The following is a 25960-nucleotide window of genomic DNA, read 5'->3' as shown; positions in this document are numbered from 1 at the left end:
CTAGTAAAGCCCTCATCCCTTGGGAGGCAGTGTGGTGGAGCATGTGTGCAGACTTCCAGCAACCCACCTGACTCTTCAAGCCTTTTTTCTCTGTCTGAACACTGATAGGCCTGCTACAGGAGGTTTGTCATTAATGAATAGGACAGTGTTTTTGAACGTGCTTAATATTAACTTGTTTTTTATCCTCGATTGTTGGCATCAGTTCAGGAGAGCACGGAAGTAAACGTAAGAATGAGAGGCAAAGAATGCAGCAGTGAATTTGGAACAAAGAACCCAATTTCATTTATCCCACATGTTGAGTTTCTACTATAGAGTCAGCATAAACAATTATGAATAAATACAGGTAAAAGCAAGTGCTGATCTGTAAGGAAGGACTTTTAAAAATAAAGGCTGCACTGGCTGGCCCATGACATTGCAGTGTTGATCGACAATACAATTTTCTGTAAAGAAATGCTTAATTTAATCGTTTCCATGACAATTTCATCATCCTGGGAGTAGATTTTATTGTTCTGGAGAACAGAACAAGGGCCATTATGTGAAAATTATAGGTGGGGGAGGGCCAGTGATTTCGTTTAGAAAAGCATTTTCTAACAATTAGAGCTGTCTAACAATAAAATGGACATCCTGGCAGGGGAATGAGCTCTCCATCAAAGCTTGTATTCATGTGGAGACTGGATGATTGATCTGCCAGATCTAATAGAAGGCTTCTTGCGTGGAGGAGACATTGGATTGAATAATTGCTGAAGCTGGAGTGTCTTCCAGTTGGAAGATTGGAGGACTTTGACTCCAACTGAGATTTGTCTGAATACCATTCAGTCAACAGCTATTTGAGTGCTGCTTCTGTTTCATTGGAAAGTTTGAAAGCCAGCATTTTGTTTTCTTCCTTTCCTTCCTGTGTGCTGAGGCAGAGCCACGGACTGTGAATCTTAGTCATTGCTGTGGATATTCCCATTCGGAATTTGCGACGCTGCAGCCAGGTGTTGGTGGTGATGTAACAAAAGCAGCTGTTCTCACCTGATGAGTGGGGTTAGGGTGGAGTCCATGGCATGCACCTGGAGACATCAACTATAAAATGTGTTGCCAAGAAGTACGGTGTTGTGCTTTTTTTTTTTTTTTTAAAGGGAGAGGAGAAGGGAGCTGGGGAGAGAGAGAGAGAAACATCAGTGTGAGAGAGAGACATTGATCACTTGCCTTTCCTACGTGCCCTGACCAGATACCAAACCTGCAACCCAGGCGTGTGCCCTGACCTGGTTCAAATCCTAGACCTTTTGGTTTGTGGGATGATGCCCAACCAACTGAGCCATGTTGGCCAGGGCAGTGCTTTGAATTTTTGGGCAAGTCATGCTAGATAATGTCGGACCTCTAAAATATTTTTTAAAAATATTTTTGGAGCCCTGGCTGGTGTGGCTCAGTGGATTGAGTGCCAGCCTGCAAACCAGGGGGTCACCGGTTTGATTCCCAGTCAGGGCACATGCTTGGGTCGTGGGCCGGGTCCCCGGTTCGGGGTGTGTGAGAGGCAACCACACATTGATGTTTCTCCGCCTTTCTTTCTGCCTCTCTTCCTCTCTCTCAAAGTAAGTAAATAAAATCTTTAAAGAAAATATTTTTGGAAAGAGGGGCCTCCTGTGTTGGCACATGAGATCTGTGATGCCTTGACATTGATGGTATTCATTGGCTTCTCTCACTCAGAAGCCTGTGTCTGTCTGAGAAATTGCCTACATGCCTGTGGCTTAATCAACTCTTTTCTCTCCCACTGAGCTCTTTTTTGCTGATTGCTATTTGTGTGCTTAGTGTATATTTCCCTCATTCTCTCGGAAGGTTATTAAAGAGGCTTTACTAAGTTCCTTTGCATGTTTTTTTTAGAAGATTGAAATCATTTTTAAGCATGCGCTTGGTTTGGGATTATTCATGCATCTGAGTTATTTGGGCCGCTCCCATGTCCTGTGATCTAAAACAGTGACTGAAGTGGGCCCAGAGAAGGAATTCTTGTCTGTATTGGGGGAGGGAGAATCCACTCATTCATCTATGAATTCTGAAGGAATTTGTTTCTGAAGTATTGAATGTAAGGAACTGATTTATAACATGTTGAAGTTCAGGTATCTTAGGGAAAAAGTAGTTTATGAATTGGTAGCCTTTTGTGACAGTTGGGATATTGAAATGGAACTAAATTAGATATTGATAATGTGTAGACCAAAAGAGAATATAAGGACCACAGTTTATGAGGCTGTATTGAACCTAAGAAGTTCATTTTTTAAATCTGGAAAGGATCTTAGAAGTCATAGAATTCAAGTCTGGGGTATACAAGAGGCAGCTGAAACCCTGTGAGTAATTTGACAAAAGTCACCCCGCTAATACATGGAGGTGTCGGTACAAATCATAGGACATAAGGATGGTGGAAGCAGTGACAGTACAGCTGATGTCTTCTTAGAAAGGAGATATTCTAAAACTCAGAGAGATGGCTAGGTCCAGGGGAGGCCCTTAGAAATAGAGGAGTGATGTGAAGTATGAAGTATCCTGGAACTTTTGATCTGCTAAATTAAGCCTCAGATTAATTGGTTCAGTGGTGACTGATGTGGAGGCTCATTTATTCTTCAGGTGTTGATTGACTGCCTACAATATTGTAGATGCTTTGCTAGCATCTACAAACGTAACTAAAACATGTCCCGGCACTCAAGGATTCTTGTACTACTGCAACACAGTGCAAGAGAGAATACTTTTTATTTTGCCATCTCTCTCTCCTATAAAAAATCAGTGTTACCAAGTTAGTGACCTCTACTGGGTTTATAACCCACAAATGATTGCCTTTATATTTAAGGCATGCGGAAAATCAGGATCTGATCACATCACTAAACAAGCTGGGTCCTGGGGTTGGAGAGACTGTCTCCTGAGTCACCTGTTACCTTTGAGAATGCTACTTGTGCCTTCCCCAAAAGGCAGGGGATTGGTGGGTATGGTGGGGCAGGTGTGTGTGCTCCTGGTGACTTGATGAACAAATCCTCTTCCCCAGAGAACTGCAGACAGCCTGCCTGACATGGCAGAGTTTGGCTAGCGGTTGTTCCTCACTCCATTATTGCTTCCTCAGCTGGGACTGCTAACTTCAGAGGAATGTGGATTCTTCAGAGGAATGTGGCTTGGTGCCAGGCTGTCAGTCAGGGACAGAGATTCTGCCAAAGTCAAGTCTGAAAGAAGAGATCTTTTTCAGGTGAACTTATTTGGCAGTCTTGTGGAGTTAGTGGACAAAGATTGACTTTTGTTATGGCCCTTTGGGATCTCTACTCTGCTTTGCAAACAGTTTATGGTTTTTCTTTTGAGTTGTTCTAGTGATCATATTGCTCCTCCTATTTCCTCACTAGCATCATAAGAGTGGTAACTGTCAGTTATTTAGTGTATAGTATTCATTCATTCTTTCATTCATTCACTTAGCAAATATTTCCTGAGGGCCTGTGTACCAAGCACTGTGCGAAGTGCCAAGTGATACATGCTGGGGACACATTAGGGAACAGGACGCACAAGCTCTTTACTTTCAAGAAAACTTACATATTAGAGGAGGAGACTGTATAGTAACTGATCACAATGATTTTAGATCATAGTCAAGTACCAGGAAGGAAATGAACAAGGTGCTCTGTTAGAGAAGAATGCGGGTGGGGACTTCTTCAGGGTGGCAGCCTGGATTAGTTTGGGTGAGCAAATTGATGGGTCGAAATGTAATACTCTAGAAAGGTAGGGGAAGAGCATTGTTTAGAGTGGTGTTGTGGTTTTGTGGTTAATGTATTAGTCAAAAAATATTAATGAGGAATTAGGAAACTCAGTGTTATTCTTCATAATAAATTCAACTGAAATAAATGAGCTGGGATGGTCAATTTCTGCATTTGGTTAGGAAGCTGCTGCAATTGGGCTGTGATCATTCCATTCCAGTGCAGAAACCATTTGAGAGAAACCATTTGAGTCTTACGTGTTTATTTCTTCCTCAGGTGGAGGCCTGAATTTTGATCGATGTCCTCCTTACATCCACTGCCTGAAGGTACTTAATGATCTCATGACCCTGGACATGGATGCTGTCCTGTCGGACTTTGTTCGTTCCACAGGAGCTGAGCCAGGGCTGGCCCGAGACCTCCTAGAAGGTAAGAGGTCACTGGGGGAGAATGAGAAGAAAGTAAAACGTGGTATTTATTAAGATGATTTGGGAAATTTAAGGTGATCAGAAAGACATTTTGTGTATGGTAGGCCTTACATTTAAGTTACTTCTAACAATCTACTCTGTGTGTGACTCACCATAATTTTAAAATGCAAAATCATCCTTTCGCCTTGAATTTTTTTTAGGGTAGCTTTCTGCACTGCCAATTTAATGCTCAGGTAATAACAAGTGAAATTTTACATTAGTTCACTGAAAGCATAACTCTAGATCTTTAAGACTTCTTTAAACAGTCATACCTTGGTTTTCGAGTGTCTTGGTTCTCAACCAAGTTGTTCATGGAAAAAATGTTTTGGTTTTCTAACAAAACCTCAGGTCTCACTTCTCTGCCCCAGAATCCTTTCATGCTGATGTCTCTATGTTAGTCACGTGTCTCAGGCGACAGACAAAGGAGACTTGGTTTTCAAACAGATTGCTTCTTGAATAGTTTTCCAGAACGAATTAAGCTCAAGAACCAAGGTTCCACTTTAAATGGTTTTTGGATTTTCATATTTGGGATCATTCAGGTTTTGTTCTTTTTCTTTCCTACTTTATACGGGTAATTCTGTTTAGAGTGAGTTAGTTTTGCTCCTTTTGTTTACTTATATCTGTATATACACATCAGTGTGAATGTTTTAGATCTTAAGGACCTTAAGGCTTGGAATTATGCAGTGTGGAATTCTTTGTTTGGCGTCATTACTAACAGATGCTTTTTGATGATGAAAATATGTAATGATGCAAATAGATAAGCCTGTAGGGGAAGGGGCAAGTTCATAGTATAAGTGGGTAATTTTTTAGATTGTGAGAAAGGTGTCACCATTTGACATTTGCTTAGCTGCTTATGAGTGGAGCCTTGGTTTGGGAACAGAAGATCGGGGTTTAAATTTCCAGTATTATAATTTTAAACCTGAGGTTCAGAGAGTTAACTAGGATTTGAACCTAGGTAGTCTGGTTTCAGAGTCTGGCTCTTAACAATTCTATTACAAATTAATGCTTGCGTGTTCTCTTTCTCTCTGTCTCTCACACCCCCCCCCCCCATCCCAAGTGCACACACACTCATGCTATGAAAGAAATGCTCTGGAAGTTCAAGAGAGAAACCAAAATTAGCTAGAGAGTGCAGAAAGGCCTTCCTGAGGAAGTGGCATTTGAACTGAACCCTGAAGGATGTGTAGGTGTAGGAAGACAAAGGAATGTGGAAGAGAATGCTTGCTTATTAAAAGAATTAGCTTATACAGGGACCCCAAAGAGAAGGAGAGTTTGGCACATGAGGAAAACCAAGAGTGAATGAGGTAGGAAGACTGGTGTAAGAAAGCAGGAAGCTGGTCAGATAGGCAGGAAACAGAATGTGGTGGGCGCCTTTGGAGGCCATGGCAAGGAGCTCAAGTTTCTTTCTTCTGTGGGAAGCTGGTGAAGGATTTCAACCAGGGGAGTGACATGATTGGATTTGAGTTTTTAACAGTGTACTTGTTGAAAGGTATGGAATGGACTGGAAGGCGGCCAGAGGAGAAGTGGTACAATCAGTTAAGAATATTGCAGTAGTTTAGGTGAGAGAGGATGGTAACTTGAACTACAACGGTAGCAGTAGGGTGAGGCGTGGATGGGTTTAAGATACAATTTAGAAGTGGAATCAAAGGGCCTGATTGTCATTTTCTCTCTGTCTCTTTTTCCTTTAAAAGTTAACCCTGGTTATAATATAAAGAACGAATTGGAGGGAAAAAAATGAATAAATAAGAGAGGAGATAGATTAGGAGTAGAGAGACTAGAGAGCCCCTCCCAAAAGACCAAAGACCGGGTGAAGATTATCAGGACTTGAGCAAGGAGAGGTTTGAGAGCTGTGTCAAGGACAGACAGACAGCCCCGAAGACTGACTGGACAGTGAGGGAGGAGGAAGGGTGGGATCTGAGGACGAGTGCGGAGAGAGCTGGAGAGGACTGATGTTTCCGGGTTGGAGGGACCGGATGCCATTGCTGACTGAGAGAATGGGGGAGGGGGAAAACAAGTGAGTTTTGGGAGGGAAGATGATGGACTTTCAGCTTTGGACGTGTTGATTGTTTAGGAGGCCCTGATTTTAAGGAGTTCAGCAGACAGCTGGAGATTAGATCCAGTGCTCAAGACAGATGTCATTCATTCATTCAGGACAGAAGTTCTCTGTTTTTCAAAAAATATTTATTGAGTAGCTACTATGTGCCAGGTTCTAGATACTTGAACAAAACAAACAAAAACCTCTGCCCTTTTAGTGGGAAAGATAGTCAATAGACAACAAACATGATAACCAAGTAAACTGTTTTATAAGGTATTATGGAAAATAGGGGAATGATGAGGCTGTGATTTTAATTGGGTGGTCAGGGTAGGCCTTACTAAGAATGTGATATTTGAACAAGTACCTGAAGGGCCTGAGGAGTCGCCTGTGTGGATATATTGGGGAAGGAGCAGTGGGAAGAGTTAGCGGAAAGGCCGTAGGTGAGCACAGTCTTTAGCATGTGCTGGGAAGAGCAAAGAGGCCGGTATGACTGAAGCAGACTGAGCAGAGGGAGTTGGGACAAATGATGAGTGTAATGGTTCAGAAGTAAATTCAGCAGACATGGATGATTAATACAGTTACCTGGAGAATTATAATAATAAGAAACGTAACAGTAACATGATTACGCACATGGATAATGCTTTCTGTGTACCAAACATTGTTCCAAGTGCTTTCAATTCACTTAATCTTTTTAACAATCCAGTATCACCTCCACTTTCGTAGCCAGGGAAATTGAAGTATAGCAAAAAAGACTAGAAAAGTAAACCAGGGCCCTGGCTGGCATGGCTCAGTGGGTTGAGTGCTGGCCTGCAAACCAAAGGGTCACAGGTCCGACTCCCAGACAGGGCACATGCCTGGGTTGCGGGCCAGGCTTCCCTGTGTGGGGCATGTGAGAGACAACCACACATTGATGTTTCTTTCCCTCTCTTTCTCCCTCCCTTCCTCTCTGTCTAAAAATAAATGAATAAATTCTTAAAAAAATAGAAAAAGAAGAATAAAACAGGTCATAGGAAGCCATGAATGTCACATACAAGAGCCTAGGCTTTGTTCCATAGACAGTGGTAAGATAGTAAAGACTGATTAGGACATCAAAATGATCAGAACTGTGCTTTAGAAAGATTAGTCTCATGGAATTCCTTAGAGTGGATTGGAGGTGGGACACTGGGCAATAGGAATTATGTTAAGGTGGTAGCAGATGGAATAGAACAGGAGGAAGAGTGAACAATTGTGCAGCATGTTATTTATTGAATAATTTAACTGGAGAAAGCAACAGGAAAAACCATATGGCAGATCTATCTTTTAGGGTCTTTAGTAGAGCAGTGATTCTTCAGTTTGGAGAGGTTAATTCCCTTTGATAATCTAATGACAGCTAGTTGCTGTTTCTTCGGAAAGATGCATGTAACTATAACTTTGTGTACAATTTCAGGTGGCTTAGGGCATCCTAGAGGACATCTAGGTAAATAACCCTCTGGATCTCAGGATTAGGAGACCTGGTCTTGACTCCTGCTGGGCCTGGTGCACAGTAGCTGTGACTTTGGGCAAGTCACCCTACTTCATTAAGCTTCATATCCTTTACATGTGAAATGAGGTTTCTAGGTCCCTCAAGGGCCCTTCCAGTACAGAGAGACAAAATTTCTATGCTCACGGAGCTTACTTAGCATATTGACAATAAGTAAAGACATTGTGATATTTCAGATAGAAGTGTTAGAAAGAAAGTTAAAGCCAGGTGAGGAAAGGAGAGGGATCGAAGTGTGCGTGAGTGCATGCCTGCTGGTTCTGATGGGATGGGTAGAGTGATCATTGAGTGTCTTCCTGTGCTCTGAGTCTCCCTGTGCTCTGGGTGCTCAATTCACTGTTCGCTGTGTCTCCTGACAGGAAAGAATTGGGATGTGAGCGCTGCCCTCAGTGATTTTGAACAGCTACGTCAGGTCCATGCCGGGAGCCTGCCCCAACCCTTTAGTGAAGGCAGCGGCACCTCCAGGACCCCGGAAAAGGGGTTTTCTGATAGAGAGTCTGCTCGCCCTCCCCGACCTCCCCTGCAGCGGCAGGATGACATCGTTCAAGGTACTGGGGTGACCGAGGGGTATTTCTGTGTACGGAGTAGAAAGGAAGGGCAGGGCTGTTAAATGGAGTCCGAGTTTAGTGACTCTTTGGAGATATCCCTTTCCTTCCCCTTGTCCCCAGTCAGATGGTCAGAGGTGGCCAGGCTGTCCAGGTCCTGGAGCCCCTCACTGTCACTCTGCATTTGGAGTGTTATCCAGTGTAAACGCCTTCTTCAGATGCTGTGAAAAAATGGAGGAAGGGGGATACAATCTGATTGTTGAGATATGGGACACATAAAAATAGAATTCAAAGGGTTACCACCATCTACTTCTTTGGAGGCCATTCTGCTGATATTGTCACTACCAAAATTTAAAAATGCATATATCCCCCTGACTCAGCGGTTTCATTTATAGGAATTTATCATGTGTTTATGTGTGCATATATCCATATCCTTTAAATAAATACATACATATATAAATAGACACATGTAAAGCTTGAAAGTTAAAGCTTGAAAACTACTTTTTTTGAAAGGTTTTATTTATTTTTAGAGAGAGGGAAAGGGAAGGAGAAAGAGGGAGAGAACATCAATGTACGAGAGATACATCAATTGGTTGCCTCTTCATGCCCCTGAATGGGGACCTGGCCTGCAACTCAGGCATGTGCCCTGACTGGGAATCGAACCAGCAACCTTTTGGTTCACAGGCTGGCACTCAATCCACTGAGCCACACCAGACAGGGCTGGAAACAACTTGTCCATTAATAGGGGAGTGGTTAAATAAATTGTAAAACTCTATATTGTGGAATATTCTACAGCTGTTAGAAAGAATTAGGTGGCACTCGATATGATGTTTTGGAAAAATCTCTAGAATCTATTGAGAAGAGTAAGATGCAGTATATAGTTTGCTCCTGTTTAAGTTTTAAAAATGATTTTGAAAGTTATGTACGCTTCTATGTGTATAAAAACTTCTAGAAGGCTATGAAAGGTTGCCTCTGGCGAAGGGATCAGGAATTTTGAATGAGAGGGAAATTTCTTTGTAATGTTTGTACCTTTTGATAGTATTTGATTTTCACAATGGGCATGTGGTACTTTTCAAATACCTAAAAAAAGAGTTTTTAAAAATAACATCAGTAGCCCTGAACCTTGTGGGTCAGTTAGTGTGGCATCATCCCACAGAGTGAAAGGTCCCCAGTCTGATTCCCAATCAGGACACATGCCTGGGTTATAGGTTCAGTCCCTGGATGTACAAAAGGCATCCAATTGGCATTTCTCTCTCACGTCTATGTTTCTCTTCCTCCCCTGTTCTCTAAAAATAAATAAATAAAATCATAAGAAAGAAAATAACATCACTATAAAATAACTTCTATAATTTTGTTTTTAAAAATAACTTTTAAACAAATCTCGACTTTGTGCATCACCTCTGGTAAACACTGGGTTAAGAACTGCTACCCAATACATTTTTTAGCTCTTTTGATAACATTTATATAACCCATACCATACCATGCAAATGAATTGTAATACTACACTGAGCAAATTATCCCAGTGGGTATCTGCTGGGGGATTGTAAGTGCCATGTATTCAAAATAAATAACTTGAGGCACTGTCTACATTACTGTCTTCATCTGTAGCGTGTTAAATAAGAATTGACCATACCTACACATTTCCAATAAATAGGAATATCAAGAAAAGTAGTAGTTAATAAGGTAAATAAATGTTATAGATGGTAGGTAAGGAAGTTTCTGAGTGTGTAAGATTTTTCATTAAATTTCTATAATGGAAATCTTTTTCTATATTCTCCAAGACCCTGAAAATTATTGGAGGTACTGTTTGAGTCAGTCTACCCAAATGCAGCCCCATTTCCTGTATTCCCTCTTCCTCCCACCAAACAGTGACCAGGTTGCCAGATGAAGGGATGAAAGTGTTATGTTGGGAAATGAAAGTGGAAAAAGACAGAGTAGAGTCATGGGGAGAGGAAGTTTGGAAAATTCCCAAAATGGTAGAAAGGAATGTATATTTGGTGCTAGCGTGAGTACACAAAAATATCGCTTTCTGTATTTCCCCAGTTGTATTTGGCTTGAGAAAGAGGGTTGTGGTATTTGGTAGCCAGTGAGACTCATGGTTTTTCCCTGAGTGGAAAGTTCTCTGAGTGAGCTGTGTATATTCTAAGGTGCCTCCATTTCTCATTGCAGAAAAACGCCTGTCTAGGGGCATCTCCCACGCCAGCTCCAGCATTGTTTCCCTGGCCCGGTCCCATGTCTCCTCCAATGGTGGGGGTGGGGGGAGCAGTGAGCACCCCCTGGAAATGCCCATCTGTGCCTTCCAGCTTCCAGATCTCACTGTGTACAATGAAGACTTCCGCAGCTTCATAGAGAGAGACCTCATCGAACAGTCCATGCTGGTCGCCTTGGAACAGGCAGGTCAGTGAGTGCTTCCCTTTGCATGTTCTCCCCTCTGCTCTCTACCAGTAGGCAGCCGTGGGGTGGGGCGGGGCTTGGCCAGTAGCTTCCAGTTTGCACGTGGGATCTGATTCCAGTCCCAGACAGCAGTCAGGTAAACATGTATGGAGCTGGGTGCTGCTTCAGGTTAAAGAAAGGACACACAGTAGACACTGCCCTCTGGAAATTTCCTGTTTGGTGGAAGGGAAACCAGATATACACATGAAAGGCCTAGGAATCAATGCCCTAAAAATCTATACATGAAAAAAATACAAATGCATTATAATTGGTTCTGGAGCAGCCTTGTGAGCAGAGAAGACCAGTGCTGTAGGCAGTGCCCAGTGGTGATTAATCTGAGAGTCGTGTTTGTTTATATAAACTTTTCCCAAAAGATTTGTTTACCTTTACGGTTGCGTTTGTTTTAAACTCTTGTTAAATTGGTCAATGTGATGTGGCGAGGCGACTGGGGGTTCTGGAAGTTAGTCAGGTATTAAAGCTCCCACAGCGGGACTGCGGAGTGAGGGCTGGGGCACGGAAAGGATGCTGTTCCTTTTTCATTTCGTGCCCTTCCACACTAACCATGTACGTTAACTTATATATTTTTTTAAAGTTAGCAAGTTATTTGGCGAGATTATAGGCCAGTTTTTTTCTGTAGACTCTTTAGTAATTCAGGAAAACTTTTAAGCATCATTCATAAAGTATTTTCCTCATGTAGATAATGGGTTGGCAGTTGTGGGATGACTCTGCAGAACTGAAACGTGTCTTCTTGGGTGTTTTGTGTACTTGGTCTTACTGTTCCTGTCTTGAAAGTCATAGTATGTGAGGTCTGTCTGGAAAAAGTCCAGCCATTATTAATATCACAAGGACAGTTTGTGCAACATTGTGATAACCCAGCAGCCAAGGAGAGTGGACTGGCATGCGCATGTGTGGACAATGACGACCTCACTGGACTGTTCAGTGCGGGTGGTAGACACCCTCGAGTGCGCACGTGTACTGTGTGGGTGTCACATTCAGAATGGGTGAGTAGAGCAACGAATCTGCATCAGATTTTGTGTTAAGCTTGAACAGTCCTCTGTAGAAACTATTCAGATGATTCAGAAGGCTGCAGCCACAGGCAACGGATGATTGGCCACTTCACCATGACAGTGCGCCCACTATGTGTCACGTCTGTGCAGAGTTTTTTGGCTAAACATCAAATCACCTGAGTAACTCAGTCCCCCTATAGCCCAGATTTGGTGCCCTGTGACCTTTGGCTTTTCCCAAAACTAAAATCACCTTTGCAAGGGAAGAGATTTCAGACTGTTGAAGAGATTCAGGAAAATAAGATGGGGCAGCTGATGACGATTGGGAGAACTGTGTGAGGTCCCAAGGTGCCTACTTTGAAGGGGACTGAGGTGTCATTGTCCTGTGTACAATGTGTATTGTATGTTCTTCAGTAAATGTCTCTATTTCTCATATTACATGGCTGGATACCTTCTGGACAGACCTACATGCTGATGTGCTGACTGTCATATGCAAATGATACTTGTATGGCACTTTGAACACATGCTTGAGGTTCTTTTTCTTTTACTGATGAAGGATTTGTGCTGAGCATGGTTGCTCCAATATTTACCGAATCTCCTGACCAGAGTGAAGGAATTAGACCAAGTAGCCAATACCGAGTTCAACCTATGACCTTGGCCTCATCATCTAACCCAGGGTCACTCAGCCTTAGTGCTATTGACATTGAGGACCAGATAATTTTTCCTTTTGTGAGCTGTCTTGTGCATTGTGCTGTGTTTAGCAGGCTCCCGGGCCTTTACCCATTGGATACCAGTAGGATCCCCCTACCATTTGTGACAACTAGACATATTTCCAGACATTGTTAAATGCCCCCTTGGGGACAGAATTGGGGTGAGAAGGGCTTTATGGGTAATCTGCTCTTGTCTTCCTGTTTCTGTAGGGCGCTTGAACTGGTGGGTGAGCGTGGACCCCACTTGTCAGAGGCTGCTTCCTTTAGCAACTACTGGAGATGGAAACTGCCTTCTGCACGCAGCCTCTCTTGGTGAGTCTTGAAAGTGGCCCTTGGTCCCTTGTGGAAAGGAATCAGAGATCAGTGTCACGTGCAGGACTTGGGGGGGTGCGTGCATGTGCTGGTGCAGGGGGAGCTGGAAGACAGCCCTGCCCTGGTTTTCTCAGTCTTACTCAGAAATCATGTATAGAGCACAGGCTTATCATGGGTCCCACTCTGAGAGGTGACCCTCAGAAGTAATGAGCAGCAGAAAACAAGCAATACATAGCTCTGTGTGTGTATATAATTCTACTTAATGTTTATTCTTCGGGTATATAGAAAAAGGTATGTCTTCATCTGTCTTTTGTGAGACTTGTTAACTTTAAATTATAAAGGTTGTTTACAACTCAATATATTATTTGCCTAGCTTTTAAAGAGTCCCCGTTTTCCAACTGTCCATCAAGCTTTGATGCTGAGTGTCATGTGCCAGACCTGTCTTGTCTGCTGCTGCCCATTTAGTGTGTTAGACTTGCATCGGGGTGAGGACTTCCTGTTGGTGTTGGTAGGAAGGACGTGGTATGTCCTCCACTTTCAAGTCCTCCAAGTTTCTGAACCTCCAGAGTAGGAACATCTCTTTCTCGATTAAGTACCCTTCCCCTGAGTCACAGAAGGGTTTCTTTGAACTTGGGCTTCAGCCTGATTTCCTTCATGCCAGGGTCTGTGTATCATAATTAATAGGTGGAATTGAGTCGTGGTAAGATGTCTGTTACGTTTTCTTGCCACAGGGATGTGGGGTTTCCACGATCGGGACTTGATGCTGCGGAAAGCTTTGTATGCACTGATGGAAAAGGGAGCCGAGAAGGAAGCGTTAAAACGACGCTGGAGGTGGCAGCAAACGCAGCAGAACAAGGAGGTGAGGGAACTTGTGGGGGAGCACCTTGTTTCCCAAAGTTATCCTGGGGTGATGCCCAGTGCCTACCCGTCAGGAGTGTCTGCTGTTGCTTAGGGGCTTGGGTCTTCCTATAATCCTGGAGGATTGTAGAAAATGCAGATAATACCGTAGGGTAAATGTTTTCTGATATAGTGACGAGTATTGGCATGGGGAAGCCGAGACCTGTGCCTTTCACCTGGTAGGGGCTCAGTAAGTCTTCAGTGGCAGCCTTTTGCAAAATGTGATATGATGAGTTCGTAGGATTTTTGTGTCATTTTGATTTTATTGCTCAGAATAAGACCAGTTTTTAAGGACTTGTGTTTTAAACCCATATAGAAATATAAATGCTTAAAAATACTTTCGGCTGTACATAACCATTTATTTTTCAAAGAGTTTGTTTTAAAAATTTTAAAGTATGCCTATTACATTGAATTTGAATGGCACTTCTCAGTAGTTTAGCCAGGGCTGAAGCTACTTTCATACACGAACGTAAAAACGGACTGTTTGTACTTTCCATCCTCGTAGCAGGGGTTGGCCACACTATGGCCTGTAAGCCAAGTCCCACCAACTGTTTTTGTAAAAATAATTGCTGGAATACAGCCCCACCCATGTATTTACATGTGTGTGTTTATGGAAGCACTTCCCTGCTATAGCAGCAGGATAGAGTAGTTGGGTATGACCCACAAAAGCTAAAAATTTACTATCTGGCTCTTCATAGAAAAAGCTTACCCACCCCTTCCCTTTAATACTGACATTAACATTTATGTAAACACAGTGGGTCTCCCTACTTCCTTTTCCTCTGGTTCCGTCTTCTGTGTTTATCTCTTGCTCTTCGGGTATATCTGTTTTTTGCTACGTATGTATCTAGCTGGGTGTTTCTGGAATTAGGATATTTCTTCAGAGACTTAAAATTCTCCTTTCCATCTTCTTCCTTTTCCTTATTGTTGTATCATAACTGACAATATATAGAACTGAGAAACTTTTTGGTTTTAGTCAGAATTTTATGTCCTGAAGACTTTAGATATGTAAGTAGAATGTGTTGTTTCTTTTTCAAAAACAAAGAACCCATTGTTAAACTTAGGATGATACTAAAATGAGAATTCTATCTTAGATCAGCAGTCTGCCCGAGAACAAGTTTCCTGAGGAAAATAAATGCACAGGGCAAGGCCAAGTAAACGGCAAGTCCTTTGCCTGACCTAGAGCCAGCCCAGAGTTTGTCTTCACACCGTGCCTGAACCTGAACCTGAACCTGAACCTTGTATTTGACCACTTGGACAAGTAGAGGCCAAACCAGAGCGTGCTGGTTATTAAGTAGAAGTGATAGCAACAGTCGGAGAATAGGGTGCCCAATTCCAGCTTTTAAGCTTGTATAGTTATTATTATTATTAAATTATTTATTTTTAGAGAGAGAGTAAGGGAGGGAGAAAGAGAGGGAGAGAAACAGCAATGTGTGTTTGCTTGTCGCGCGCCCCCTACTAGGGGCCTGGCCTAACCCAGGCATGTGCTGTGACTGGGAATCGAACCAGTGACCCTTTGGTCCACAGGCCAGCCCTCACTCCACTGAGCCACACCAGCCTGGGCCATAGTTATTGTTTTAAAGATGAGGTTAGGTTATAATAGTATTTAGTGAGGAGACCCCGTGAAAAATACAGGCAGAGAGAATAGTGGTTATCAGAGGAGCAGTCTTTTTACTCCTTTTGCTGGGCACGTTGAAAGTTCTATACTAGAAATATAGCCCAGAATAAAATAATTTTTGTGTCTTTAGTACCTTTTGGCATCTCTGGGCCACACTGGAAGAAGAGTTGTCTTGGGCCATACATTAAATTTGCAAACATTAATGAAAACTGATGAGCCAAAAAAAGGTTTTAAGTAAGTTAACGATTTTGTGTTGGCTGCACTCATAGCCATTCTGGGCCGCATGTGGGCCACAGGCCCTAGGTCGAACCCCCCCATGTCATTGTTTCAGCTCAGACCGTTCAGACCTTGGGAGTGAGGATGGGGGGAGGGTGGTGATGGGCTGGGGAGCTTCTGTTAGCCAAGACCAGACACCACACAAACTAAAATGGTTTTGATTTCCCAGACCTCCTTTTTTGTGTTGAAATTGGTGGTAAAACCCAGTAAGAACATTTTCAGGCTAGAAGGGCACGCCACCTAGTGGCTGTGTGTGTATAAGAACAGCAAGCAGTGACCATACATCAGAGTGACCAGAGCACCCCATGTATTATAACGTGTGCATAGTTCTTATTATTTTCAATTGAAAAAAAATATGATGTCATTTTACAAACTAAAATAGCTTTGTATGTTTTGAAATTAAAGTAGAATGTGCTCACAGTAGCTCATTAATTCCTGTTAAGTTTGTTCCTGACCCCCTCATATTTCCATTGCAATTCATTTTACTTTGTCAGGGTGTGTTTAGGCAGTACAGACTCATTTTAATACTAATGTGAGCCAAATTTGATAAGTTAGAGACCAGTCTCCCAAATCACTTGCATACATCCTAAAGCCAATATAATATTCTTAAATTGTTTGTACTACTTCTGCTTCTTTGATGAAAATTATAGTTTTACTCAGCACATGTATTTATTGATTATAGATTACATAGTAGGCACTAGATATTTTGCATAAAACTTGGTCCAGGCCCTTAAAAGTAGCAGTAGGAGACGGGCATGTAAATGCCTAGGTGCGGCAGAGCAGTGGTGATGACTTCCGTGATAGGAGTCCGGGTAGCAGGCGAGGAGGGAGAGCGCGAAGGAAGTAGCGGTGGGACTACCGGGCGTGTTTAGGAGCAGCTTCCTGGGGCAGTGGTACTTGAGTTCTCACTGGACAGCTGAGGAGGTAGTCACTGGGAGGATAGGGAGCGGCTGCTCCAGGCAGGAGGAACAACCAGGACCAGGGGTGTCAGACTCATGTTCACCGGGGGCCACATCAGCCTCGCGGTTGCCTTCAAAGGGCCGAATGTAATTTCAGCTCCTTAACAGTTAAGGAGTAGTTACATTTATACAGTCCTAAAATTATTTTGGCCCTTTGAAGGCAACCGTGAGGCTGATGTGGCCCCCGGTGAAAATGAGTTTGACACCTCTGACTTAGATGACAGCTCAGAAGTATAAAACAACATGGTGCATTGAAGACACCACAGCTAATTAAATGAGGTGTTGGATTGGAGAGGTGGGCAGGGACCAGGAGGTGGAGTTTGTATGCTATGCTTAAGGAGTCTGCTGTATCTAACAGGTAATGATAGTTCTTAAAGGAGTTTGTAGCAGGGAGCAAACATCATCAGGTTTTCACTTACAAATGAATCTTTGTGGTGGCATTGTGGAAAAGGGATCAGAAGAATACGGGACTGGAAGTAGTAAAACCAGTTTTAAGGGTCCACTGTAGTCGTTCATGCTTAATGATTGGTGACTAAAGGCATCACCTGAGTGTGGGTAGGTGACAGGAGAGGAGTCTTCAACAACTCCCTGGCTTCTAGCTTTGGTGTTGGAGTGCTGTTTAGTGCCATTCACTAAGGTAGGAACACAGAAAGAAGAGTGGCTTTGGAAGAGATAGAGGTTCAGTTTTGACTGTATAGAGTTCGAGGTAGTTGTGGGCAGGTGGTGATCTTCAGTGGGCAGCCAAGTGTGAACATAGGAATTATATTCACTGTTTGCAGAGACTTGGGCTGAGCACTGAGAGGAGTGCAGGAAAGGAGATATAGAGACCCTTGGGGGGAAAACAAGGTGTAAATTAGAACCATGCAAAATTCTCCAAAGATTTAGAGAAGAACAGTGGGGGTCAATTGATGAGGGATCTTAGGAAAGAATTATTAAACGGGTTGGAACAAAAGGGAGGACTCAATTGGCAGAACAGGGTAGAGGGATTGCTAGGCAAGAACTAGGCAAGAACATAGCCGTAGTGGTGATCTTCATGGTTGCCTGCGGGTGGAGAGGGAGAGGTTAGAGTCCTGACCAAGTAGGTGGCAGTAGATGAGCTAGATGGTGGTGGTAGGGGAGGAGATGGCCCAGAGGAACCAAGGCTAAACTCATTGACACAACAGCAGTGTTTCTGAGGTAGCAGCGTTCGTGGAGGTAGGAGAAAGTAATATTGTGGAAGCTAAAGGAGAAGGGAGTTTAAAGAGGAGATCAAATGCCACACGAAGGCTAAGAAAGATGAGAACCAGAGTCCGCTGGCAATTACAAGGTCACTGTACTTTGCCCAGAATTGGTTAGGTGAGGTAGTATGTGGGGGGTGAAAGGCAGAGGCTTGGAAGGCAGAAACAAGCTAGATTGCAAAGGGTTGGGAAGAATGGAAGAAAAAAACATGAGAGAGATCATAGACTATTCTTTCATGGATCTTGGTTTTCAAAGGGAGAAGAGATTTGACTTTGTAGTACAAATTGTAGGCCGAGTGCTAAAAGAACAGGGAGTGGGGTGATGTGAGTCAGTTGGAATGGCTGTTGCCTCTTGAATCTGGCCTCTAATTGCTTGATATCCAATGCCTGTCTTTCACACAGTCAGGGCTGGTATACACAGAGGAGGAATGGCAGAAGGAGTGGAATGAGCTGATCAAGCTTGCCTCAAGTGAGCCCCGCATGCATCTAGGTACCAATGGAGCCAACTGTGGTGGGTACGTATGGCTAAGTGGGGAGCAGGAAATAATCTGACCAAAGTCCTCAGAGTCTAAAGCACCGTGTGCTAAGAGGATGTTAGGAGGAAGGAGAGGAGCCATGGCACGGGCACAGAAATGTCTAACAGTGTGGTATGGTCGAGGGGCTTTAGGTAGGTCAGTGTTGCCGGAACGTAGAGTGCGTGGTGCAGAGTGGATGAGGCTGGGCAACCCAGGGTGCGTGTGCCGTGCCAAGGAGGTGGAGTTGTGTCCTACCTGGACTTTGGGAAACTGCAGGACAAATCACCCAATTTCCTCAATAAATAAACACAAGGAAAATAATAGGGGAGAGGCAATGTAAGTTTAAAGACAGTTAAGAGACTTATCAACCAATTGGAATGTATGGACATGTATAAGACAGTTAAGGGAATGTGAACAATGTCTACATGTTTGACCATTGTTAACTTTTTAAAGTGTGATCTTAATAGCATGGTGGGTATTTTAAAAAGGAGTCTTCTATTTTTTAGAGAGAGATAGAAACAAATATTTATGGATGAAATGCTATGTCTAGGATTTGCTTTAGGATAATTGGGTGTGTGGGTGTGGCGGCTGTTAGAGAAATAGATGGAGGTGTAGGTGAAACCAGACTGACCATGTGTTTGTAATTGTTGTGGCTGGTGATGGATACATGAGAGTTTAGTATAATATTCTTTCTAGTTTTGAAGATATTTAAAATTTTTGTGTATAAAAATTAAACTCCAGATTTCAGTACTTCCACCCTTGAGTTGGACTGGGTAGGACCCGGAACTCCGCGTTTATAGCAAGCACCAGATGTTGAATAACGGCACTTTAAGGGGGCGGAAAGGCGCTGAGTTAGGAGTCCTCGAGTGACAGGAGCAGATCCCTGTATGTGAACACACTGACAGCAGAGTGGATGATGAAGTGGAGGGGAGACTGGTGCGGTGGAAGTAATCTGAGAAAGAGAGAGCCCGGGCAGGACCAGAATGGTGGGGTTGCAGATAAGCCAGAGCAGACAGACACAAGAGACACTTAGGAGAAGGAATTGGCCAAACCAGGGGATTAATAGGAGTTGAGAGATAAAGAAAGTATTTCACAGATTTCTGGTTAGGCCACTAGGTAGGTAGAAGGCTGTTCTCCAAGTAAGGGAACATAGGAGGAGGAATTTTTGTTTTTGTTTTTATTGGACTGGGTCTGATGTGTGGGTGGTTGTGGTAGGTGAAGTCAGCAGGATGAGGCAACTCGGTTGTGTATTTAGCTACTTTATAAAGAGAATTGGGGAAGGTGGTTGAACACGATGAGTATTAAGAGAGGAATTGCCTTCACATTCCTACCACTGCTTTAACCATAGAGCCTCCCCCATCGGCAGAGCCTTGAACTTCCCCATCTGTGAAATGGAAGTGGAAACAGCTGTGGGAGCTTAAAGTACTCAGCTCTGCTGTGGCAGCCTTGGGGGCGGAAGACCAGGAAAGGACACCCTTCTCTTTCCTGTGTGCAGAGTTGGTCTTCAGGGGTCTCTTGTTTTGTTTTCTTCCCTCTCCCGCCCACTGCGCCCCTTCCACACTCTCCCCTCCTGCAACTCTAGAGTGGAGAGTTCAGAGGAGCCTGTGTATGAGAGTCTAGAAGAATTCCACGTCTTCGTCCTTGCCCATGTGCTCAGGAGGCCCATAGTCGTCGTGGCAGACACCATGCTGCGGGACTCCGGGGGAGAAGGTGAGCCAGTCAGCAGCGCTCACTGCGCCCTGAGCACCCACTGTGCGCAGAGCCTTGGGCTCAGCTCTGGGAGGAGCGCCGGAAAGGGGGCACATGGACCCTTGGGGAGAAAACAGGTGTAAATTGGAACAAGGCTAAATTGTCAAAAGATGCAAGTTGGGGTTAATTGATGAGGCTTTTTAGGAAACTCGGGTAGAGGGATCACCTACTAGGCAAGAACATGGCCTTAGTGATAATCTTCATGGTTTCCTGCAGCATTTGCTCCTATTCCCTTCGGGGGGATCTATCTGCCCTTGGAGGTCCCAGCCAGCCAGTGTCACCGCTCCCCTCTGGTGCTCGCCTATGATCAGGCCCACTTCTCTGCGCTCGTGTCCATGGAACAGAAGGAGAATGGCAAGGAACAAGGTGCTGAGCCACGTGTCTGTGTCTCGGGTGTTTTGGGGTCTGTTTCATTTTCACCTGGAAAGTCTGAAATGAGAGAGAACAGAGGAGGAAAGAGTTTCAGTGATGTGCAAGCCCAGGCTGGTGCTTGTTGATACTATTCCACAGTACTAAGTTACAAGATAGGCAAGGGTTTTAAAAATTAAAAAACAAAAAAACCCCTAAAAAACAGGTACGGGGCAAAACACTGTAGCCTGTATTCCCTGCTCCCTGTTCTGAAGAGATTACGTATTAAGGTCATAGAACCTTCCAAATGATGCTTTGCTGTGTTTGTCTTACTGATTTTCAATTCCCTGAATCCACTTTAACTGGCAAGAATATCACGAGTGTTTGTTAACTGACTGGTGGGGGTTGTGGAGGTGAATGGCCTAAATTGTGTGCTGCAGAGTAAAGGAAAACCTGCCTAGTTTTTAGTGCCGGGGTGGTTCACGTGCCAGACCTGAGAAGTGGCTGGTTACCGTGAGAGGCCCGTCGTGTGAGTCTGCCTTTTCAGTGGAATCGGTGTGCGTTCACTTGCCTTTCTCTTTCTGAAGAGACTCCTTGACGGCCTGTTTTTCGCCCCCAGCTGTGATCCCGCTTACAGATTCAGAGCATAAACTGCTGCCCTTGCACTTTGCTGTGGACCCTGGAAAGAGCTGGGAGTGGGGCAAAGATGACAGCGACAATGTCCGATTGGCCAGGTGAGGAAGGCCTGCCCGGCCCGCCTGCTGTGTGCTGTGATCTCTCGCACAGACAGTGTCTGTCTCCTGGGCGCCTTTCTGCGGTTCGGGAGCAAGCCGGTCACACCCTCGCCCCGTGTCTTTGGGATGATGGACAGACAGGTGGGAGACAGGGCGGGCAGCAGGCCTCGTGCAGCAGGGAGCGGCTGCTCCTCCTGTGAACGGTGGGAATTCTGGGCTCCCAGCGTGTTCTTTCCTTACGGTGTAAAGAGTGTTCTTATACTGATACCGCCCAGAATCCCCAGAGCAGTGATCAGAAAATCAAGATACTCAATTCACAGTTCTTCTCCCCCAGACTAAGTGAGAGGGGTTTTAAATAGTTGACCAAAATAATTTGCTCCGGATTTTTGCCTTTCTGGAATTTAAACAGCAAGAAATATTCTCCCCCACCCCTTGCCCTGCCTCCCAGAAGCTGGTTCAGGCTTCCTCCTGCTTCCCAGCACAGCTTCCTGGGGAGCGTGTGTGAGTGTAAACACTCCTCCTTCCCCAGCGCTCCCTTCTTTGGGCCCCTGAAACTGAGACCCAGCCGAGAGGGTTTGATCGAAAAACCCAGAATTTATGGCTTTTAAAGTAAGTTCTCACCTAACTTTCAAAAGCTCCTTCTAAATAATGTTTATAACAGTGATAACAATGGCTACTATGTAGTAAGAATTTCCTGTTTATCAGACACTGTGCTGTGGCCTTTCTAAATGCTATTTTAATCTTCATAACAACCCTACAGGATGTATTATTATCTGTGCCCATTACTGACCCTGTCTGCGTTTCAGAGAGGTTGAGGCGACTTGCTCAAGGTCCTCAAGTCTAGGAATTGGTGGCGCTATAGTTCAGACCCGACCCTGAGTCCCAAGCCTCGTGGCCTTCACCCACTGTCCCTCCCAGGTGACAGCACTTTGCTTTTAAAGGTCTCAGTACATTTCTAATTCCTTTGTTCTCCTTTTCACAGCGTGATCCTGTCCCTAGAGGTCAAATTGCACCTGTTGCACAGCTACATGAATGTGAAGTGGATCCCAGTGTCCTCGGACGCACAGGTGAGAACGTCGGCCCTCGTCGTCAGGGATGGCGAGAGCAAGGAGATCTGGTGGCTCTTCCTTCGGAATGCCTTCTGAGCGGTAGCTTACGCCTCAAGATTAGCAATAACTGGACAGTGTCAGAGAAGTTCCCCAAGTCCCCTTTTCCTGCCTTCTACCTGTTAGTGCGCCCCATTTTCCACGTTTGTTCTCCAGCCAAGCTCTGCTTTCTAGTACGAAAACACATTCTTCAAGAAAAGTGTTCTGGACTTTTTGGTGAACTTGATGTTGTCGTTACTTTGTCCCGAGCTGTCTGTACATAGACCTCTGCATTGGCACCAGAGGAGACAGAACAGCTTCAAGAGCTCCTGATCCAGCAGGGTCATCTGAGGACATCAGTAGCTCGCACAGAACGGGGGCATGGGCACGGGCACGGGCAAGCTGCTGGCCTCCTGTGCGGGATGTATAACAGCTCGGGGGCGCCAGAGTGCCGAGAGTGGGTTGGTTGGGATTAGTTGAGACTTAATCTTGAGTTTGATTTGGGGATGAATTCGGCATGGAGAAGTTTACAATGAAAGACCACCCCCTGTTGCAGTAGGAGGTCAGTGCAGGGGGCGAGACGGACGCTGGGTGTCAGATACAGCTTTCCCTTGTCCGAGGGATGGCGACTGGAGCTGCAGAAGGACAGTGCCCTGTGGGTGACCCTTTCCCACTGGGACAGCAGCCCTTCTCTGACACTACTCAGTCACTCCAAGGATGCAGTTCCCAGGGGTGGCGTTACCACCCTCTTCCACACGGCCCATTCCGATAGCAGTGGTTACAGGGAGCCCCATGAGCCAGATGGTGACCTAGGGGTCCCTGGGGACCTCCCCCAGCTCAGACCAATGGGGTAACGGACCACCCTGTTTTTGTCTCTTCCAGGCTCCCCTGGCCCAGCCTGAGTCCCCTACAGCCTCAGCTGGAGATGAGCCCCGGTCCACTCCCGAGTCTGGGGAGTCAGACAAGGAGTCGGTCGGCAGCAGTTCTGCCAGCAACGAGGGCAGCAAGCGGAAGGAGAAGTCAAAACGGGATCGGGAGAAAGACAAGAAGAGGGCCGATTCGGTGGCTAATAAATTGGGCAGCTTTGGCAAAACCCTGGGCAGTAAGCTCAAGAAGAACATGGGAGGCCTGATGCACAGCAAGGGCTCCAAGCCTGGGGGGATGGGGACGGGGTCAGGGCTGAGCAGTGGCACTGAGACGCTGGAGAAGAAGAAGAAAAATTCCCTGAAGAGCTGGAAGGGTGGCAAAGAGGAGGCCGCGGGGGATGGGCCTGTGTCTGAGAAGCCCACCTCTGAGTCCGTGGGTAGCGGAGGAAGCAAGTATAGCCAGGAGGTGATGCAGAGCCTGAGCATCATGAGGATTGCGATGCAAGGGGAGGGGAAGTTCATTTTTGTTGGAACCCTGAAGATGGGTCACCGTCACCAGTATCAGGAGGAGATGATCCAGCGCTACCTGTCTGATGCTGAGGACAGGTTCCTCTCGGAGCAGAAACAGAAGGAGGCAGAGAGGAAGATCCTGAATGGAGGGGTGGGGAGTGGGCCTCCTCCAGCCAAAAAACCAGAGACAGATGGCGGGGAGGAGCTGCTGACTGCCCCCCAAACAGAGTCCAAGGCGATGGCATTCTCTACTGGCTACCCCGGGGGCTATACAATCCCTCGGCCTTCTGGGGGCGGAGTGCACTGCCAGGAACCCCGGAGGCAGTTGGCAGGGGGTCCGTGTGGAGGGGGCCTTCCACCATATGCCACCTTCCCTAGACAGTGCCCTCCTGGGCGACCCTACCCCAATCAGGACAGCAGCCTTTCTCTGGAGCCAGGCAGTCACTCCAAGGATGGAGTTCACAGGGGTGCATTGTTACCACCCCACTTCCGCGTGGCTGATTCCTATAGCAACGGCTTCCGAGAGCCCCCTGAGCCAGATGGATGGGCTGGAGGGCCCAGGGGGCTTCCCCCAACCCAGACCAAATGCAAACAACCGAACTGCAGCTTCTATGGACACCCCGAGACAAACAACTTCTGCTCCTGCTGTTACAGGGAAGAACTGAGGAGGCGGGAACGGGAACCGGGTGGGGAGCTCCTGGTGCACAGGTTCTGAGGGGGGGACCGTGGAGGGCAAGGGGGCTAAACAAAGAAAGTTAAGCTCAACTAATTGGCTCATCAAGACCCAGCCCCCGTGTTGCTGGGGCAACTGCAGTGATGTTTGTGGGAGCCTGGCTGGAAACCTGAGTGTGTGCGCGCTGGAGGGCTGCCAGGCCGGCACCTCCAGGGCTGGACGAGTCCCTTGCACACCTTAATAGGACTGAGGAGGTACAAGGGGGAAGGATGGTGATTCTGTCTCGTAACCCCTTGGGTCCAGCCCAGGACCGGAGGGAAAGCAGTAGGGGCAGGTGTGGGGTGGGGAGGTAGCAGACGTCTGGGGAAGGAACAGGCAAAGGTGGTTCTCAGTCAATAAAGGAAAAAAACACACCAAAGTTCTTTTAGGTCGGAAAAGAGCACATGGTGGTGGAGTTGGGGTGTGGAGAGAAGCTGGGAAATTGACACATTTGCTGTTGATTTTGAATTAAGATAGAGATTAGGTTGGGTATTCTCCTGAGTAATCTGGAGAGACAAGGCAGTAATGTGTGCCTGTGGGTGCCTGTTAGAGGGAGGGAGCTTCAATCGGTTTATTGTGACGGGAAAGGGAAGAACTTAGAAGGGGAATCCTTTTCCTCTTAGGTTTTATTTCCTCCTAAATACCGTCTGTTGTCTGTTCCAGCTCAGGAGATTGCCGATCGCCCCCGATCTTCTCCTCATCCTTTTTGAGGGCTGAGCTCAGCTAAGGTGGTTGTGATTTTTTTTAAAAAGACTTTCATTTTATTTAAAAAAAGGAAAAGGAAAAAGTGCCCTCTGGGGAAGGGAGGAGAGTGATGAGAAGAGCAGCTGCGTGTGTGTGTGGAATTTTCTCCAGGTGAATCGGGGTGGAGGTGACCTTTTTTAACTACTTAGCAATAACCATGTCTTGGCGCGGGAGCGCGCCTGGGGAGGGGTGGGAGGAGGACAGACCTTTGGCCAGACTGTTTCAGACAAAACCAAAAACCTAAATTGAGCACTACCATCCTCTGCTGCTGCATTTCTGTAGAAAGCAACTTATTTTTTGACTTTTTTAAAGGAAAAGAAACAAAGACCCCAGCAAGCAAAAACGTTTTTAAAGATAATTTTTCCCCCTATTTAAGTGATTGTTTCTCCTTCCTCTCTACTTTTAGAGAATGAACTTAACATCCCGGCTTCTTTTGTTAAGCCATAGCTGACCTTAATCTGTGGTTAGTTTATTAAAATAATAAAAAAATACTTTGTAAGAAGAGATATTTTTGATAATAGGACTGATGTTGAAACATGGGGTAGGGGCTGGGGCGATTTATAAAAAGGTAGGTAGAGAAATCTATTTTAGTGAACTATAACCACAGACCACAGATGACTCCCGATGAGCAGATCTGTCTTCGGAGTTCCCCCTTCCCCTGACCCAGCTGTTCCCCCAGGGGGTGGGAGTGGGCCTGTGGACGCAGTGGGGGAACACTCCTTTGCATTTTGCACAAAGCACAAGTCTGGACAGCCTACGCTCTGGCCAGCACCATTTTTAAGAGCTTTAAACCAGAGGACCTATCCTGGGCCAATTTTCCTTTCTTTCTCCCCCCCTGGCAAAAATAAATCAACTATGCAATTTGTATGCACTCCTGGGTACATACACGGAAGGGGAGTAAGTGTACTTAAGTGTCCAGGTGTTAACTGGGGCTATTTTTCTGCACTTGGAGGTATGTACTTACAACCCAGCCCATGGAATGTAACCCCTACATGTGATCTAAGGCAGACACGGGCTGTGGG

At 45.4% G+C, this 25960-nt stretch overlaps 1 protein-coding gene across 4 annotated transcripts in view; it reads left to right on the top strand.

Annotated features, from left to right (window-relative positions):
- OTUD7B (OTU deubiquitinase 7B) overlaps window positions 1-25263 on the top strand; it is a 51388-nt gene extending 26125 nt beyond the window's left edge. For 2 of the 4 annotated variants that reach the window (XM_036015181.1, XM_036015180.1), the window contains exons 2-12: window positions 3972-4121; window positions 8067-8255; window positions 10422-10649; window positions 12610-12711; window positions 13443-13570; window positions 18078-18190; window positions 19773-19900; window positions 20156-20305; window positions 20907-21021; window positions 22004-22088; window positions 22989-25263. In XM_036015181.1, coding sequence (XP_035871074.1) covers window positions 4037-4121; window positions 8067-8255; window positions 10422-10649; window positions 12610-12711; window positions 13443-13570; window positions 18078-18190; window positions 19773-19900; window positions 20156-20305; window positions 20907-21021; window positions 22004-22088; window positions 22989-24197 — 2532 coding nt within the window. In that variant the 5' untranslated portion in view covers window positions 3972-4036 and the 3' untranslated portion in view covers window positions 24198-25263. Of the gene's footprint in view, window positions 1-3082; window positions 3203-3971; window positions 4122-8066; window positions 8256-10421; window positions 10650-12609; window positions 12712-13442; window positions 13571-18077; window positions 18191-19772; window positions 19901-20155; window positions 20306-20906; window positions 21022-22003; window positions 22089-22988 lie in introns of those variants that run through there. The other 2 variants (XM_036015182.1, XM_036015183.1) reach the window with 2 other exon arrangements.
- The last annotated feature ends 697 nt before the right edge of the window (window positions 25264-25960 follow it).

This window comes from Phyllostomus discolor, chromosome 14 (genome assembly GCF_004126475.2).
Source record: "Phyllostomus discolor isolate MPI-MPIP mPhyDis1 chromosome 14, mPhyDis1.pri.v3, whole genome shotgun sequence".
Lineage (NCBI taxonomy): Eukaryota > Metazoa > Chordata > Mammalia > Chiroptera > Phyllostomidae > Phyllostomus > Phyllostomus discolor.
Note: the sequence above shows the minus strand (reverse complement) of the source record. Positions and strands in the feature narration are given on the sequence as shown.